The 19,068-nt window shown below is 36.9% G+C and overlaps 2 protein-coding genes across 3 annotated transcripts; both read left to right on the forward strand.

Annotated features, from left to right (window-relative positions):
- The first annotated feature begins 1,775 nt into the window (after positions 1–1,775).
- Positions 1,776–9,778, forward strand: LOC125261057 (zinc finger protein OZF-like). 2 transcript variants are annotated; one of them, XM_048179605.1, is made up of 3 exons: positions 1,776–2,354; positions 2,829–3,232; positions 8,266–9,778. In XM_048179605.1, the coding sequence occupies exons 2-3, from the start codon at positions 2,989–2,991 to the stop codon at positions 9,345–9,347; spliced, it is 1,326 nt and encodes a 441-aa protein (XP_048035562.1). In that variant the 5' UTR covers positions 1,776–2,354; positions 2,829–2,988; the 3' UTR covers positions 9,348–9,778. The 2 variants fall into 2 exon arrangements, with proteins under 2 accessions (XP_048035562.1, XP_048035563.1); XM_048179606.1 differs by having other exon boundaries at positions 2,949–3,232.
- A 2,196-nt stretch (positions 9,779–11,974) lies between these two features.
- Positions 11,975–17,347, forward strand: LOC125261063 (gastrula zinc finger protein XlCGF57.1-like). Its single transcript, XM_048179614.1, has 3 exons — positions 11,975–12,850; positions 14,214–14,448; positions 15,830–17,347. Exons 2-3 carry the CDS (start codon positions 14,277–14,279, stop codon positions 16,900–16,902), a joined length of 1,245 nt encoding a protein of 414 aa, XP_048035571.1. The 5' UTR covers positions 11,975–12,850; positions 14,214–14,276; the 3' UTR covers positions 16,903–17,347.
- Positions 17,348–19,068: the final 1,721 nt, after the last annotated feature.

Raw genomic sequence — 19,068 nt, forward strand, 5'->3', positions numbered from 1 at the left:
ATAGACTTAGCTAACGTTAGCTACAGCTTGATGAAATGAGTCACTGAACACAGCAGGAGAGAACGCAACGTTAGCCAGCTAGCTAAAGCTCTGGTGGAAAATTATTAGCTAATGCTACCGTTTTTGAGGAGGTAGATTTTGAGGTGAGGGGACTGACAAGGCAGAAGGTAAAGTGGTCCACCGTTCTATCAATAAGCAGATCTGCCAACCTGTGCGCAATTTGCATAGCAGATACGCATTTTGACTTCAAAGTACACTGGTACGATTTGTCACTCTAAACTACGCAAAAACCTGGTGACGCCTCTGTGCACGCGCAGTCCTCAAATCAAGCAACAGCAAAAGAAGAAGAGTTCGACCAATCATAGCGCTAGGTTTTCCCCCCAAATAGCAAGTGGGGATGATTGACAGATGCGTAAAGCCTATCATTAAAAAGAGACTGAAAATCGACACCAATAAAGATTCCCTCGATCCCCCTTCATAATACTTAGTAAGGAGGCCATAATCATTTTTGACTCATGGCTGAAGTTAAGTTTCTCCAGCTCTCCCCAGGTTGGCAAAAAAACATCTCAAAATGCATCAGATTGATGCTTTAAAATATGGAATATTTAAATTTTTCTTACCGGGGGAGCATGCCCCCGGTCCCCCCTAGAGGGGTAATATCCTTCTCACCTTTTTCACTCCTGACCCGTTTTCATGCCTGATGCTGCGAAGCCTCTTGGATCAAAAGCAAGCAATCGCGGCTTATAGTGCAGATTATGTTTTGCCTGTGACATTAACTGCCCATCATTGGTGTTTAATTGAGAACATAGTGTCTATTCTTAAACCATTTGAGCAACTAACGAGGGAGATGAGTGTTTCTGGAGCATCTGCAGTGGATGTGATTCCATCTATTGTTGCACTAAAGAAGCTACTGAGCAAAGATTTTGAAACTGACCAAGGAGTAAAAACCAAAAAACAAACAAACAAACAAAGAACACTTTTTTTATGCAATGTTTAATGGCAGTCATGAGCTTGAGGACGGGGAGTACGTGCATTTAAAGGTGTACACACTCTAAATCTGCTAATTTTTGATCAAACCCCAAAACAGGCAGTTAAAACATGGTATAAAAAATAATCTATGCGGTATTTTGAGCTGAAACTTAACAAACACATTCTGGGGACACCTTAGACTTATGTTACACCTTGTGAAATAGTGTTCTAGGGCACCTTTAACTTTCAGATGGCATTTCTCAGAGGACCACAGAGTTTGCTGAAAAACTCTAGGTAAATTCCTCTGGATGGGACTTGTTTTCCCGCATGTGGTTAGAGAATGTGTTTTACAGACATAGTTTCAATTTTGATCCCATGCGAATATACCAAGTCTGTTATTTCTTGCACAATCTCTGTAAAATGCACATATTTTTGGCAGACTCACTAATGCGAAATCACTGATCTCAGGTGACAAGAATTGTAACTCAAATCTTCTCTAAATTTGAGATTCAACTCACAGTATAAAGTACAAAATACACTCTTTCATGTTAACAACTAATAAACAAACATGTAATAAACAAAGACTTCAATATGACAGGATGCCAAACTAAAGTGGCTCACTACAGTTTAAAGAACTGAACTATCAATTTAATTAGACTGTGTAAGCCAGTCTTTTAACAGTACAGTAGTAAACAGTTAATGACATTTATTTCTTAAATATTATGTGTCATTTTGATTCAGTTCTTACAGTATCAAGTACAGTATTGATCAACCTTTGAGTATTTGATCCCTAAAATATATATAAAATGTACATTATAAATTAAAGTTTTAGGTCCCAGCTATCCTCTGTATCCTGCATAATTCTGAAACCTTCCTATAATCTGATCTTTACTGGAAACTGAGAAAATTCACATTCGTGACATAACTAACATGGCTAACGGAGCTCTGTTATTGCTGTCGGTTCGGAGTCTTAGAAGAATCAAAAATGAGGTTTTAAATAGTTTAACTTCAAACAGCATTCACCTCCAAAAAATTATGAGGTTTATTGTGCTTGCAATTTTGTCATTTTTCTCTAACAGGATTTCTCTCTTTCTTTTTTACTTAAAACACTGAGAGAATTATCATTTTTTCACAAGAATTATTTATTCACTGATTTCACTTTTGATTTTTCTTTCACTATAATGGGATGTATCCACATTAATCCAATTACATTTGAAAATGGCGAGAAATTTGCAAAGGTTATTTTAAAGAATTATTCTGGCACAATGGCGCCCCCTCCCGCATACCCCATTTTTGCATATAAAGGACTTTTATTTTGGTCTGGAGATATGATGTCATAAGGCTGTGCCATGCTCCTGCATCTGTTATGATTTGGCTGAAGAAAGGTTTGTGTTTTTTAAGCATTTTACCGTGTTTAAATCGATAAAAACCATTCATTTAACATTGTACTACTTTATCTAACATACATTATTTTTGATTAAAAAGGACATCTCATTTCACTCTCTATATTGTGAGTCAGTTTATCATAAACAGAAATTCAGTCACTGTCAGGCAGTGATGAAGAAACTGAACCTTTTGCAAACTCCGAGTCAGTTGAATCAATTCTTTCATAAAATGATTCACTGATTCGAATCACTGCAAGCTGACGTCACAAGCTACTCAAAACAGTGTAAATTTGTAATTTTGTTTGTAAATTTTGTTATGTAACTTTAACAGAACTTCTGCAGATTTTTTAAATGAAAATGTATAAGCTTTAAATAAATAGAAAATGTCAATTAAAAAATGTATCTGTATTTTGTTATTAATGTGTATTGCTAATTAGTGTTTCTTTCTTTTCTTTCTTTTTTTTTTTTTTTTAGTAACCAGGGTGTGAAAGACCATTAGTTCTCCTTTAATTTTACCAGTGCACTGAATACTGAACTATGGAGTTGTAGCTTGGATTTATTTTTCTTTCTGTTAATTATTCTCATCTTAAACAGGACAAACACAGAGAAAATCTCCTTAAGTATTGTTATAAAGATGGCATTTATTAAAGTGGAGAGTGAAGACATGAAGATTGAAGAAGTATTCAGTTTGAAACAAGAAGAAACTGAGGAACAAACAAAGATGGCGTTTATTAAAGAGGAGAGTGAAAACATAATAATTGAAGAAACACTCAGAGTAAAACATGAAGATACTGAGGAACAACCAAAGATGGCATTTTTAAAAGAGAAGAGTGAAGAAACATTCACAGTGAAACATGAAGAAACTGAGGAACAAACAGGTTGGTTTCATTCTCAAAGATCCTTATTAAATTTTGGTACGTAAAGAGTATAAAGGAATATGATTGTTTTCAATAATCACAGTCAGTCAGGCATTGCTGTTTGAGCTGAAGCTGAGAGTGAATGAACACCTGTAAAATGAAATGAAATTATGAGATCATTCAGATAAACAACAAAAACTTAATATTACAACTGACATCTCCAGAAGATGAAGTGAATGAACAAATAAAGTAGTCAGAATGTGCAGCTCTTGTCAGATGAACTCTTCCTGTAACTACATTATAAACACTTTGAACTGAACTCAGACCTCTTTGTGTTCATACTGTTAGTCCAGTTCAGTGCCTGATGGCTGAAGCTGTAGCCTAAGAAATTTGATCCCATTCACTTAAATTTTATGTTCCAAGCTATAACCTTTTAAAATAAGTTTTATTATAATATTATATATTTTAAAACAATATTGCTACAAATGCTGTTGATTGAGCTAAACTTAGGTCTAAATGTCAATTTTGTTGCAATACTGCATCCATATATTCTTGCAATATATCACAAATTAAAAAAAAAAACACAGAAAACAGAAATATTCATTATTCTTCTTTGCTAAATATACATAAATGTGTTACATAAATGCCTGTATAATATGATTTTATAGTATACATTTTAAATGTTTTAAATTATATAGTAAAAACATGAAATAATAACAATTAGATATTACTGTCTATAGTGGTAATATTGTTTTTGCCTTTTTAAATAGTTGGGAAATGTCAGTGCCTGCATTAATTTGAAATAATAAAATTTTCATATCCAGTGATGTAGTTTATTCAAAGCAGTCATTAACTGAAAATTCATATTTTCCTTGAGCTTTTGATATACAAGAGGTTATATTACTATAAGAATATCTTGCAAGTTTCAGAACCGAAATCTTCCTTGTTAAAAGCTTTTATTGACACCAGACCCACCGAATGACCCGTCCTGTAATGTGCCTATTTATAATGAAACTCCGCCTCCACAGAAGAAATCAACACCAACTTCATCATTGCAGCTTTAGCCCCGCCCACTGGTGTGTTAGTGATTTGAGGAGAGAAGAGCGATACAGGACTAAAATAACATTACCTTTCAAAGAATCCTAATGCTAGGAATATGGTTATTTATTTTCAGTTTATTTATTTGTATTCGGTACATTTCACTGTGGATTCTTTGTTAAATCAATCGAATTTCGATGCAGGCTTTGCAAACAGACTTTTATGATATGGACTTGACAGTAATGCAACAACATGTGAGAAACTGTGTTAATTCTAATGCCTGATCTGATATTAATGATTCATGTGATGTTCTTTATGTGTCAGTAAATCAAACCAGTGACTGAAAGCTCAACTTCACCTTGTTTCTTTTAGTAGGATGAAAATAATCTGTCATTTAAACTGATTAAATTATATATTGAAAGTGTTCAAAGAAAGCTTCCTTGACCATCACTGGAGCTGTCAATCAAACAGCGTTAGTTTATCAGTGACTGAGTTCTGGACTCGTGCCAAAAATTGTTTGTTTTATTCAGCGAATTTCTTTTTTTACATTATGTTAGTTATGATGACAGCATTCGTTAGTGTGGAGAAATTGAAATGTCAATGACGAGATCACTGCTTTTATGCACTCAACAACATGTCTGTGATCGACTACAATGTTCATCACTGCAACCTTTCATGCCACAATCTAAATATAATGCCATAGATTTAAGTGTAATGCTATAGTCAACATTTTTAACGACTTAACGAGAGCTTGAGAGCTGTAATAGTAAAAATGTGTTGTTTTTTAGAGAGTTAGGGATGGGCGGATCCATATGAAGTATTGATATATTAATACTGATGTTGAGTATTGAAAGTATCGATACTCAAAAAATAAATAAATAAATTGAAACCAAGGTGTTTTTTTTTACCAGTAATTTTTTTATTTAATAATAAAGTTAATGCATACAATATGCTTTTAATTGGACAAATATGTTAGTGAATAATTTGTAGTAGAAGTATTTTCCTGCTCATCTGAACACACGCAAATGCTGCAAATCAGAACCAATCAATCACAGAAAGCGTTCGCTCACTGCCTATGTTTTTACTTCAGTGACTATAGTTCAGCTAGGCATAGTAATATTATTTGTAGATATCCATGGTTACCACTACAAGTAAACATTTTAACAATGTGTAAACAAAAATATAATCTAATAAATTGCAATTAAGGCATATTGAATGTTAAAATGCCTTTTTTAAATAGTGGGTATCATTACCCATTTTACTCTTAGTAATTCAATAATTTAAGAAATTTTCTAATGTATAAGTTCAGATTAGTAATATCGTATCTGTACTGTACTGTTCCTTTGGTTAAGGAATTTCTTCAAATTATTGATTCGTTTAACCTCACTATGTCCATTACAGAAGCTACTCATAAACAAGGCCATACTCTTGACTTGGTGATTTCAGGAGGTCTCTCTGTCAGTAATATAGAGATTGATGAATTCTGTGTATCAGATCATAAGCCAGTATTGTTTAACACTGTACTCAATACTTCAAAGGCTAATGTTAAGTCTTGTGATCGTCCAATCCGGATTGTAAATTCTGCTACATCTAAACTTTTCGAAGATGCATTTTTTAGTGATGCTGGCCTCACTGTGCCTTCATTTTCAGAGATGTCTATTGATGATCAACTTAATTATTTTAACACTCTGTGTGGTAATGTTTTGGATGTAGTTGCCCCATTTAAAACTAAGAAACCTAAGTCAAGGTCGCGACCTTGGCTTAACAAGGATACAGGAATGACAGGAATGGAGAAAAGCTGAAAGAAAGTGGAAGAAAGATAAGCTCCAAGTATCCTATGAAATTATGAAACATTGCATGGTGAGCTACCAGCACTCTTTTAAGGCTGCTAGGGAAAAATATTTTTCTGATCTGATAGCAAACAGTCCAAAGACTCTGTTTAGTACAATACATAATGTACTAAATCCAAATTCAATCTCATTTCCTGATGCTACACCTACAATTTGTGATTCATTTTTGAAATATTTTTGTGGATAAAATTAATAATATTCGTTCTAGTATCCCCAAGTTGGATTTGAATGCACCTGTTAATGACCCATGTTCGGCCTGCTTAACTGAGTTTGAGCCTATTTCTTCTACTTTTCTTGTTGAGCTTTTCAACAAAATGAAGCTTTCTTCTTGCTCTTTGGATGTGGTGCCTCCACATCTTTTTAGGGAAGTGTTATGTGTACTTGAACCTTTTGTTTTAACCATTATAAATAGCAGCCTATCTCAAGGTACTGTTCCATCAATTCTGAAACACGCAGTAGTGAATCCACTCTGCAAAAAGGCCAGTTCAGATCCTTATATTTTAGATAACTATCGTCCAATTTCAAAATTACCATTTTTATCAAAAGTAATGGAAAAGGTTGTTTTCCATCAATTGACGGTATTTTTAAGTGAGAATAATTTGTTGGACAAATTTCAGTCTGGTTTCAGACAACATTACAGTACAGAGTCAGCTTTGCTGAAGGTGTTGAATGATCTTTTGCTGGTTGTGGATTCGGGTAACTGTGCAATTTTGTTCCTTCTGGACCTCAGTGCTGCATTCAATACAATTGATCATGCTATCTTGCTTGAGCGGTTGAGTAATTGTGTAGGAATTCAAGGTACTGCATTGAATTGGTTTAAATCGTATCTTTCTGATAGAACATTTTCTGTGGAGATTGGGAATTTTTCTTCCTCTTCTGTACCATTAACTTGTGGTGTACCTCAGGGGTCTATTTTGGGCCCGCTGTTGTTTTCGCTGTATTTGCTCCCTTTAGGCTCGATTTTTCGAAAGCACAATATTCCATATCACTTTTATGCGGATGATACACAGGTGTATCTCCCTTTAAAAAATGGGGATAATTATGACATAAAGTCTTTGTTGAACTGTCTCGAGGAGGTAAGAGGCTGGCTGGCAGCTAATTTTTTAACATTGAATGACTCTAAAACCGAAATTGTAGTTTTTGGATCACCAGCTTCTAATATACAGATTAAAAAACAACTGGGTCCTTTAAGTGAGAATTCTCATGCTTATACCAAAAATCTGGGAGTGATTTTTGATAACGGCCTTAAATTTGACAAACAAATTAACTCAGTGGTGAGGAGTAGCTTTTATCATTTGAGATCTATTGCGAAATTAAAAGCATTTTTAACAGTAAAAGATTTGGAGACAGTGATTCATGCCTTTATTTCATCGAGGCTGGATTATTGTAACTCGCTGTACCTTGGGGTGGCTAAGTCTTCCTTATCCCACCTACAAATGGTACAAAACGCTGCCGCCAGGCTTCTTACTGGTACCCGAAAGAGGGAACATATTTCACCTGTTCTTGCTTCGCTTCACTGGTTGCCGGTCGAATACCGTGTCAAGTTCAAGGTATTGTTGTATGTGTTTAAGGGGTTAAATGGTCAAGCTCCTCAATACATTACAGACCTTCTCCACCGGAAATGTTCTAGATCTTTAAGGTCCTCGAACAAGTTGATGCTCACTGTGCCACGATCTAGACTTAAATTAAAAGGTGATCGTGCCTTCTCTGTTGCTGCTCCGCGTCTGTGGAATGATTTGCCGGAACACCTAAGGTTGTCTTCCACTGTTGATAGTTTTAAATCTTCACTAAAGACTTATTTTTTCTCTTTGGCTTTTGGTTAAATGTAATTTTATGATGGGTTTTTATGATGGGTTACGATGTGTCTGTGTCTGCTGATGTATTTATGTATTTTATATTGTCTGAACTGATTGTACAGCACTTTGGTCAGCAGTGGCTGTTTGAAATGTGCTCTATAAATAAAAGTGCCTTGCCTTGCCTTGCCTTACTGATATCGGCGATATTGGCCTTCAAAGTATAGGTATCGGCCTTCAAAGTATAGGTATCGTATTGGGAAAAAAATAAGTGGTAATAAATATGTATTGTATGTTGGTTTTTACATGTATGTTTTGATTTCATTTTCTTTATGCCATTAAAATGGGGTTAACTTGTATTTGTCTTTTTTAGACCTGATGGCACTGAAAGAGGAGACTGAAGTACTCAATGAAAACGAAGAAAAAGATCAATATCAGAATCATCATAATTTCATAACTGGAGAAAAAACTTTCAGTTGCCTACAGGCTGAAAACACTTCATCACAAAAAAGAGCTCAAAATGAAGGAAAAATCAATCACTTCATCTGCCAACAGTGTGGAAAGAGTTTCAATAGAAAAGGAAACCTTGAAGTTCACATGAGAGTTCACAGTGGAGAGAAGCCTTTCACATGCCCTAAGTGTGGAAAGAGATTCAGTCAAAAAGGACACCTTAAAGCCCACCTGAGAATTCACTCTGGAGATCAACCTTACACTTGCCCTCAGTGTGGAAAGGGTTTCAGTCAAATTGGACGCTTTGAAGACCATATGAGAATTCACACTGGAGAGAAGCCTTACACTTGCAAACAATGTGGGAAAAGTTTCAATCAAAAAGGAAACTTTAAGAGGCACATGAGAACTCACACTAGAGAGAAGCCTTGTACATACCCTCCCCGTGGAAAAACTGTCATTCAAAACAGGAACCTTAAAGTTTATAAGACAACTGGAGAGAAGCCTTTCGTCTGCCAGCACTGTGGAAAAGGATTTAGTCGAAAAGGACAGTTAGAAGTCCACACAAGAACTCACACTAGAGAGAAGCCTTACACCTGCCAACAATGTGGAAAAGAATTCACTCAAAAAGGACAGTTTGAAGTCCACCTGAGAATTCACACTGGAGATAAACCTTTAATCTGCCAACACTGTGGAAAAGGATTTATTCGAAAAGGACAGTTTGAAGTCCACTTGAGAATTCACACTGGAGAGAAGCCTTGTACATACCCTTTCACCTGCCAGCAGTGTGGAAAAGGATTCACTAAAAAAGGACAGTTTGAAGTCCACATGAGAATTCACACTGGAGAGAAACCTTACACCTGCAAAAAATGTGCAAAAAGTTTCCACCGTAAAGGAATCCTTAACCGACATCTGAAAACTCACATTGGAGACATTGAGTGTCGTCACTGTGAAAAGACTTTCAAATGTAAAGAATCCCTTAATTACCACATGAGGATTCATGTATGAGAGAACAGTTTTATATTTCATCAGTGTGGAATGAGTTTCACCCTAGGAATCATGTAATAACTCACACCAGAGAGAAGACTTTTTTGTGGAAATATACAGTTTCACATAAGCATCCTGACTCAGGCAGAGTTGTTTTTCTTTCTTTTGGCTCATTTCCACCAAACTGTACGGTTCAGGTCAGTTGTCTGATTCTTGTGGCCTGTACTTTTCTGATCAGGCACTATCTCCCAAGTCTTTTTGAAATGTATGATGGGAGCAAATGGTGATAGTTCTCAGTGGGGAACTCAGACATTGCAGAGTCTGCATGGGTTACAATTGTGTCTTTGATCGATCCAATCGTTACAAGTGGTTCAGTTCATGTAAAACATCTAGTAGCCTATAATTCGTTTGCCCTTTTTTTTTTTGCACAATAAAATCTTTACTGTTTAAAATTTGTACATTGAACTGTTTTGAATGTAATTTGTATTGTGACCAGGAATAACTTCATTATGTTGTTATTACCTAATAAGAAAAGAAAATAATTATTTGAAGTAATTGCATGGAATTTGAATGCATGCTTGCTCTCTCTAAAAGTATTTTGTTTAGTTCCCATAGATCTGTATACATTTGAATTCAAGTAACACTCTAGTCAGAGGTCATAGCCACTTCTACATATTTAAGCCGATAAACATTACTTTCTCTGATAGCAGGTCTGGTTATGCCATGATTTCCTATGTACACTTAGCTAGAGTAATATTTCAAGCTAATTGATCAAGCTCTGTAACTTCACCATCCTTAATGTTTTCTGCAATGACGAGAACTGGAAAGAGAACTGACATGATGTAATGACATGCCTTTATAGGCTGTCTGCCTGGGCATCATAGTCACGGGTGTGACGACATTGATATATATATACTCAGCAGAGATATAAACACAAGGGAAAGACTCCACTAGATACACTATATTGCCAAAAGTTTTGGGACGCCAGTCAAGTTCCTCCACACCAAACTCGCTCATCCATGTCTTTATGTACCTTGCTTTGTACACTGGTGCACAGTCATGTTGGAAAAGGAAGGGGCCATTCCCAAACTGTTACCACAAAGTTGGGAGCATGAAATTGTGCAAGATGTTTTGGTATGCTGAAGCATTAAGAGTTCCTTTCACTGGAACTAAGGGTTCAAGCCCAACCCCTGAAAAACAACCCCACCCCCTGAAAAATAACCCCACACCATAACCCCCCTCCACCAAACTTTACACTTGGCACAATGCAGTCAGGCAAGTACCGTTCTCCTGGTAACCGCCAAACCCAGACTCGTCCATCGGATTGCCAGAGAGAGAAGCGTGATTCGTCACTCCGTCTCCACTGCTCTAGAGTCCAGTGGCGGCGAGCTTTACACCACTGCATCCAATGCTTAACATTGCTCTTGGTGATGTAAGGCTTGGATGCATCTGCTCGGCCATGGAAACCCGTTCCTTGAAGCTCTCTACACACTGTTCTTGAGCTAATCTGAAGGACACATTAAGTTTGAAGGTCTGTAGCTATTGACTCTGCAGAAAGTTGCCAACTTCTGTGTGCCTCAGCATGCGTTGACCCTGCTCTGTGATTTTACGTGGTCTACCACTTCATGGCTGAGTTGTTGTTATTCCCAATTGCTTCCACTTTTTCCACTCATAACTTATGCTAGGTACACACGACAAGATAATTGGGCTGATTTTGGGCTGTTTTTCTCCTGTTCCAACAATCCTAGGTAATGTCCCGATTTTCTTTATGGTTCTACAGATTATCTTAACAGATTTTCCTGTGGTGTGAGGTGTGTTAAAAGTGACTGAATATGCTCAGAAGAATGTCGGAGGCTCCCCGATTGTGAAATCCTGATGTGTGGGGGGAACCCCGAGGACAAACACGCAATGCAAAGGACGGACAAGCTAGTTTTTTTTGTCTCGACCCCAACCATTTAATCTCAGAATGTAAAGCGTGGAAACAAAAGAGTGCCACTGCTGAGTCTAAAGGTTGATTTATACTTCTGCGTTGAGTGTACGCCGTAGCTATGGCATAGTCTATTTGTAACACATGTAGCCTACGACGTACCCTGACGTGCGCCTCTTCAAAAATGTAACAACATGTCAATTCTATGTGGACCACAAGCGCTGTGATTGGTCTGCTAGAACCCCTCCCATGGGTCAAAAACTGGCGCGGAGCAATAGGAGAAGAGTACGCGTTTTCAACTTCCATAGGAATTAAATACGCTCTGTTTCAGGGGACCCATGCAGTCATATTGCAACAAAAGTCGTTATCTATTTGCTGCTCCTCTGCCGTTTCTATTTGTAAGCTTCTCTGACAACATATATGACAAGCTGCTTTTGCCTTGATACTCAACATTACTGCGGACGCTGCCTACTAGTGGTCTGCATGCACATCGACGCGGACAACAACGCAGAAGCATAAATGAAAACAGATTCATAGCCTACGGGGCAGAGGCCCCACATAGGTCCGATGCAGAAGTATAAATCAGCCTTAAAAGTGCAGCGCTCATGCAATTGGTTTCTAAAGTAAACAATTATTACCTATCAGCCATTTATGTTTACTGTTAATGTATCTCTTCCATTTGAGTCAGAGGAAAGACAGTTAAGGATTCTAAAAGACACAGGGTCTGCACAGTCTTTTATTTTAGAAGAGATGCTCCCTTTCTCTGATGAATCACACATGGGTACTGATGTACTAGTTTGTGGGTTTGAAATGGGTTGTGTAACTGTTCCTCTTCATCAAGTGTGTTTTTGAAATCAAAACTCGTTACTGGGTTATTTACATTGGAGGTATGTTCACAGTTACCGGTAGATGGGGTTGATCTCATTCTAGGAAATGATCTAGCAGGTGCCCAGGTTTTTCCTCTTCCTATTGTTGTACATCAACCATTTACGACTGAAAAATCTGAGATTGATACTCAGTTCACTTCTGCATTCCCTACTTGTGCTGTAACTCGTGCCCAATCACAGAAACTTGTAGATGTTTGGAGTCGTAGAGATTTAAAAGCTCATTTCAATTATTGTGAGGTTTATTGTGCTTGCAATTTTGACAGCTTTCTCTGACAGGATTTCTCTCTTTCTCATCTCTCTCTATTTTTTTTTTTTTTTTTTTTTTACTTCAGAAGAATTTATTAATTCATGAGGTAAAGAGTGTCTCCACAAAATCTGAAAGCAAGTGGTAATGGTTGTCATAGAAGACACATTTAAAACACAGCAGTTCAAGCTCAAGCTAAAAGTCTCCATTTGATGTTAAAGTAGCCTCATTTTTGTCTCGTAGAAACATCTGAGATGTTAAAGAGACTTTAGATTTTTCTTTCCTATAATGGGATACATTAATCCGATTACATATGAAAATTGCTAGAAAGAATAATTTTGGCACAATGGCGTCCCCTCCCACATACCCCATTTTTGTATATAAAGGACTTTTATTTTGAACTGCAGACGTGATGTCATAATGCTGCACCGAGCTCCTGCATCTGTTGTAATTCGTCTCAAGAAAGGTTTGTTTTTAAGCATTTTACCATGTTTAAATCGATATAAACAATTCAGGCATTTTTATAGTTTTACAAGCGATGTAAGATTGCTTAGTCATTATTGAATTTAACATTATATTATTTTATCTAACATAACTGAACATTTTTTTTGTTAAGTAACAGAAACAGTGCATCTCTCTCTCTCTCTATATATATCGTGAGTCTGACGTCACAAGCTACTCAAAACAGTGTAAATGTTTTTATTAAAGTGTAGTATTAAATATAAGCTTCAATTAAAATAGAACATGTTATTAATAAAAATGTATTTATAATTTGCATTCTTTTCTTAATGTTTATTGCTAAGTTTTTAATAATCTGTGGCCTGTTGCACAAAGCTGGTTTCAGTTTCTACCCATGTAAGTTCAAGATTAGTTTGAAGAAACTCTGTTTTTTCAGGCTCATGAAGGTGGATTGGTTTTTAGCGGGTTTCATTGCTATGGTAACTTACGCTACACGGCTAACCTGCTCCGGAGCAGTTTTTATTCTGAGTTTGAGGTTACAAACCCAAACTGGGCCAATCAGCTGTGAGTAAAGTGACATGTATCTGATGCAATAAAGCCACTCCCCCTGTATCTAGCTCCAAATTAAATCAGTTTATAGTAAAAACATTTTAGAGACAAAATTGCTCAACATTTGCTTTTAATTATTCATTATATTTAATAAATTAAAATTATGAATAATTCATGAAATAGTCATACAATTAGGCCTATTTTATTAATTTACAATATTAAACTTTGCTTTTAAAGTAAAATAAATATAATACATGCATAATATATAAAGCTTTTAAACATATTAAGCTTGCATGTATTCTTTTGAGCTGTTTATGAAACTATATTATTTGGTCTATTTGTTTGATTCACATGCATTGATATAGTCAGATATTTTCTTTCATTTGCCTTCTCAAACTTTCAATGCAGCAGTGTTTATTCCTCCGTTTAATTTCATATTTTTCATAATGATCTCTTAATCTTCGGAAGACACGTGAATTGTGCGGCTCTCTCGTGAGAAGTGAATCAAACTGACGTTCTCCTTGTTCCGTGTGATTGGCTGTTTGCTGCACGTGTCACACTTTCAGGTGCACGTACTTTGCAAACTCTGGTTCAAACCTTAGTTGATAGAGAAGGTTTATACGGAGCACTGTGCAACAGTTGATCCTGATCTAAACCAGGTTGGATTTAGTTTGTTCACCTAGATTCATGCAACAGGCCACAGGTCATTTAAGGCCATTAATTCTAACTCTGGCTCACTTACCATTGCACTGACTACTGAACTAGGTAGTATTTAGCTTGGATTTATTTTTCTTTCTGTTAATTATTCTCATTTTAAACAGGACAAACACACAGAAAAACTCCTGATGAAGCGACTGAGATCCACATGACACACTATTATAAAGATGGCGTTTATTAAAGAAGAGAGTGAAGACATGAAGATTGAAGACGTATTCAGTTTGAAACATGAAGATACTGAGGAACAAACAAAGATGGCATTTATTAAAGAGGAGAGTGAAGACCTGAAGATTGAAGAAACATTCAGTTTGAAACAAGAAGAATCTGAGGAACAAACAGGTTGGTTTCATTCTCAAAGATTCTCGAATATCCTTATTAAATTTGTCCAATGGTGAAAATGATCAAAAATGCTGGCGCTGGCAAAAAAAAATAAAATAAAAAAATCACTGGCTGGTAAGGAGTTAAAAGTAATATGATTGTTTTAAATAATCAGTCAGTCAGGCTATACGTTGTTATATTATGATTTTATAGTATTCAATTTAAGTGTTTTAAATTATTATTTCATGTTTTTACTATAGAAAAATTTGATATTACTGGATAGTGGTAATATTGTTTTTGCCTTTTTAAAAAGTTGGCAGATGTCAGTGCCTGCATTAATTTGAAATATTAAAAAATGCATCCAGTGATGTAGTTTATTCAAAGGGGTCATGAATTGAGAAATCATATTTTCCTTGAGCTTTTAATATTTAAGAGTTCATCTTACCATAAGAACATTCTGTAAGTTTCAGAACTGAAATCTTTGTTAAGAGCTTTTATTGAGACCAGACCCAGTGAATGACTGATCCTGTAATGTACCTATTCATAGTGAAACTCTGCCTCCACAGAAGAAATCAACACCTACTTCATCATTGCAGCTTTAGCCCCGCCAACTGGTGTGTTAGTGATTTGAGGAGAGAAGAGCGATACAGGACTAAAATAACATTACCTTTCAAAGGATCCTAATGCTAGAAATATGGTTATTTATTTTCATCAATATGATTGTTTCAGTTGAGCTTTATTTATTTGTATTCGGTACATTTCACTGTGGATTTTTTGGTAAATCAATCGCATTTCGGCACAGGCTTTGCAAACAGACTTTACGATATATGGGCTCGACAGTAATGCAACAACATGTAAGTAACTAAATAAAAATTTGCTGTCAAAATTAACACTGCCCTCAAGTCATCCTTGGTGCATATGACTTTCTGATGAACGCAATCGGAAATATATTAATAAATATCCTGATGCATCCAAGCTTTATAATGGCAGTGAATGAGACCAATGTGTATGAAAATCAAGAAAGTTCCTCCATCCATCATAAATATGAACTCCACATGGCTTCGGGGGAATTAATAAAATCCTTTTCATAAGAATTTTCATATGAATACGAAACAGGGTTGGCTACCCCTGTCCAAGAAAATCAGACTATAATTAACCAGATCTCCTGGGTCAATATGGGTTTTTTAAATAGCTGGTTTAAATGCCAGCTTGATATTTTTCAAAAGTGCTTTAAATCAAGTAAAGAGTTAACAATATTGAGAATGCTTCTCAGATAACATGTAACACCTCTCATAGTAGCATATAAGATCTACCTGTATGTTGGTTTTTACATGTATAAATGTTTTGATGTCATTTTCTTTATGCCATTAAAGTGGGGTTAACTTGTATTTGTCTTTTTTAGACCTGATGGCACTGAAACAGGAGACTGAAGTACTCTATGAAATTGAAGATCAATATAAGAATCATCATGATTTCATTACTGAAGAAAAATCTTTCAGTTGCTCAAAGACTGAAAACACTTCATCACAAAAAAGAGCTAAAAAGACAAGGACTAAAAATCACTTCATCTGTCAACAGTGTGGAAAGAGGTTAAATAGAAAAGGAAACCTTGAAGCCCACATGAGAATTCACACTGGAGAGAAACCTTATACATGCCCTCAGTGTGGAAAGGGTTTCAGTCAAAAAGGAAACCTTGAAGTCCATGTGAGAACTCACACTGGAGATCAACCTTACACATGCCCTCAGTGTGGAAAGAGTTTCAGTCAAATTGGACGCTTTGAAGACCATATGAGAATTCACACTGGAGAGAAGCCATTCATCTGCCAACACTGTGGAAAAGGATTTACTCAAAAAGGAAAGTTTGAAGTCCACTTGAGAACTCACACTGGAGAGAAGCCTTATACATGCCCTCAGTGTGGAAAGAGTTTCAGTCAAAAGGGAAACCTTGAAGTCCACATGAGAACACACACTAGAGAGAAGCCTTGTACATACCCTCAGCATGAAAAGACTATTGTTCAAGACAGGAACCATAAGAGAGTTAACACTAGAGAGAAGCCTTTCGCCTGCCAAGAATGTGGAAAAGGATTCACTCAAAAAGGACAGTTTGAAGTCCACCTGAGAATTCACACTGGAGAAAAGCCTTTCATCTGCCAACACTGTGGAAAAGGATTTATTCGAAAAGGACAGTTTGAAGTCCACTTGAGGATTCACACTGGAGAGAAGCCTTGTACATACCCTTTCACCTGCCAGCACTGTGGAAAAGGATTCACTAAAACAGGACCATTTGAAGTCCACATGAGAATTCACACCGGAGAGAAACCTTTCACCTGCAAAAAATGTGCAAAAAGTTTCCACCGTAAAGGAATCCTTAACCGACACCTGAAAACTCACATTGGAGACATTGAGTGTCATCACTGTGAAAAGACTTTCAAATGTAAAGAATTTCTTAATTACCACATGAGGATTCATGTATGAGAGAAGAGACACACAGACAGTAATCACTTTAGGAATCATGTAATAATTCAGACCAGAGAGAAGCTTTTCATGTGCCATCACTGTGGAAGGATACAATTTCAATTAAGCATCCTGATATACTCAGGCAGTCTTGTTTTTCTTTCTTTTGGCTCATTTCCACCAAACTACGGTTCAGTACAGTTGTCTGATTCTTGTGGCTTGTACTTTTCTGAGGAGGCACTATCTCCCAAGTCTCTTTGAAATGTATGATGGGAACAAATGGTGATAGTTCTCAGTGGGGAACTCGGACATTACGGAGTCTGCACGGGTCAGGGGTTGTGAAGATTACCTTTTACAATTGTGTGTTTGATTGATCCAGTTGTTACAAGTGGTTCAGTTCATGTAAAACATCTAGTAGCCTATAATTCGTTTGCCATTTTTTGCACAATAAAATCTTTACTGTTTATGTTATGTATATTGAACGGTTTTGAATGTAATTTATATTTTGATTGGGAATTACTTCATTGTTATCATCTAATCAGAAAAAAAAAATGATTTGAAGTAACTGCACAGAAATTGAAAGCATGCATTGCACTGGGCGAAATCATGAACAATCTCTCCAATCGCAGTTTCAGCTTTGCCCCTACTCTTATGTAAGCGTAGCAAAGTCTCGCCTACGACATGACAATCTGCCATATTAACACAGCCCCGAGTCAGTACAGAGTCCATTTCTGTTTACTAGCTGTATCAGCTTGAGCAGTGGTTCTCAAACCTGTCCTGGGGTACCACCAGCACTGCACATTTTGTATGCTTCCCTATATCTGACAGACCCATTTCACCCAATTTACTTTTATCTGACACCATATTATTGCAACCTTGAAATTAGATTGAAATGCCAATTGGTTATTAGTCATTTATATGATAATTTATCTGAACATTTAACTATTCTATTCAATATATTATTTCAATAATTAAATGATAAATTTCAATTTCTCTTTATTCATTATAATGTAACCTGAAAGTCAAAGAAAGAAAACATTTTCTACTTTCTTTAGACAATTTACTTTGCACAATTCTATACAGCCATTTCGATAAAGACACAGGAGATATAAAAGTCTTTAATAGTAAATACAATATTTAAACAAAGGAGATAACTGGAATAGCATCAACGAGATTGGGCAAAGAACTGAACAGAACAGGGAGTATAAATACACAGAGTAAATAAGGAAACTAAATGGGAACAGCTGAACATAATGATTAACTGATTCATAACCTAGGAGACTAACTAAACATCAGGCAGACACAAATGGAAAAATAAAACATATATGTGACCAGTTCCCGGAAGGGTAAAGAGTCCAACTGCCCGAGGGAGGGGGCTCTGGTGGAGGATGTGGAGCTGGAGAGAGGCGTACTGTCAGCAAAACAGTCCTTGGGAGTGGGGAGTGAGAGGAGCCAGGAGCAGCCAGCTGGTAATCCAGTCTAGCCAGGAGGAGGCACCTAGGTGGAGTTGAGGGAGGGAAGGGTGGTTTGGCTTTCTCCACCAGGGGAACAATGGACAGAGATGGAGACCGAAGTATAGCTAACAAGTTGAAGAGCCCACGTGAACGAGATGGCACAGGAGACCAAGGTGTTGCTGATGGAAACAAGGACAGAGAAGAAGCCAAACCAGATGGAGCCAAAGGTGCAGGCAGGACGACATCTGACCATGGTGGAGCTAGAGGGACAAGGGAGCACAATGGACCTGAGGGAGAGAGGAGCTGAGGGAGAGCCGATAAGTCGATATGCCGAGGTGGAACAATGGGATCAAAGGCCAAAGGCGGAGCCAGGGGATACTCTGGAAAGCTAAAGATTAGTGGCAGATCCTTGCTGAGATGTGTAGGAGGAGATGCAGAGGGGCTGAAGGGAACCAGCAAGAGAGGGACTTACTGTGTTTGGTGTTGGAGCTGAAATCTGCATTATGATAGCTCTCCAGGAGCAAGGGTGAAAACCACTGCCCTAAGCCTTTCGATGGATCTTCAAATATACCTTCTAACATGAAAGCCAATGAGCTTGTGAACAATGCACTTCAACCTGTCATAGTAATGCCAAGGTAATCACTGCTAAGAGGATTCTTTAGCCAAAAGGACTTGCACTTTGGACATACAAGGAACTAGCAGAGTGTTGCCATTACTCTTAATAGCGGCGATG

The sequence above is a fragment of the Megalobrama amblycephala genome, unplaced genomic scaffold (genome assembly GCF_018812025.1).
Source record: "Megalobrama amblycephala isolate DHTTF-2021 unplaced genomic scaffold, ASM1881202v1 scaffold253, whole genome shotgun sequence".
NCBI lineage: Eukaryota > Metazoa > Chordata > Actinopteri > Cypriniformes > Xenocyprididae > Megalobrama > Megalobrama amblycephala.

What these genes read in the sequence shown, in the direction of transcription:
- LOC125261063 (XM_048179614.1), top strand. Translation starts at nt 14,277, where the DNA reads ATGGCGTTTATTAAAGAAGAGAGTGAAGACATGAAGATTGAAGACGTA. An exon ending in AGAATCTGAGGAACAAACAG is followed by an intron (nt 14,449 to 15,829) that starts GTTGGTTTCATT and finishes TGTCTTTTTTAG; the next exon opens with ACCTGATGGCACTGAAACAG.
- LOC125261057 (XM_048179605.1), top strand. Translation starts at nt 2,989, where the DNA reads ATGGCATTTATTAAAGTGGAGAGTGAAGACATGAAGATTGAAGAAGTA. An exon ending in AGAAACTGAGGAACAAACAG is followed by an intron (nt 3,233 to 8,265) that starts GTTGGTTTCATT and finishes TGTCTTTTTTAG; the next exon opens with ACCTGATGGCACTGAAAGAG.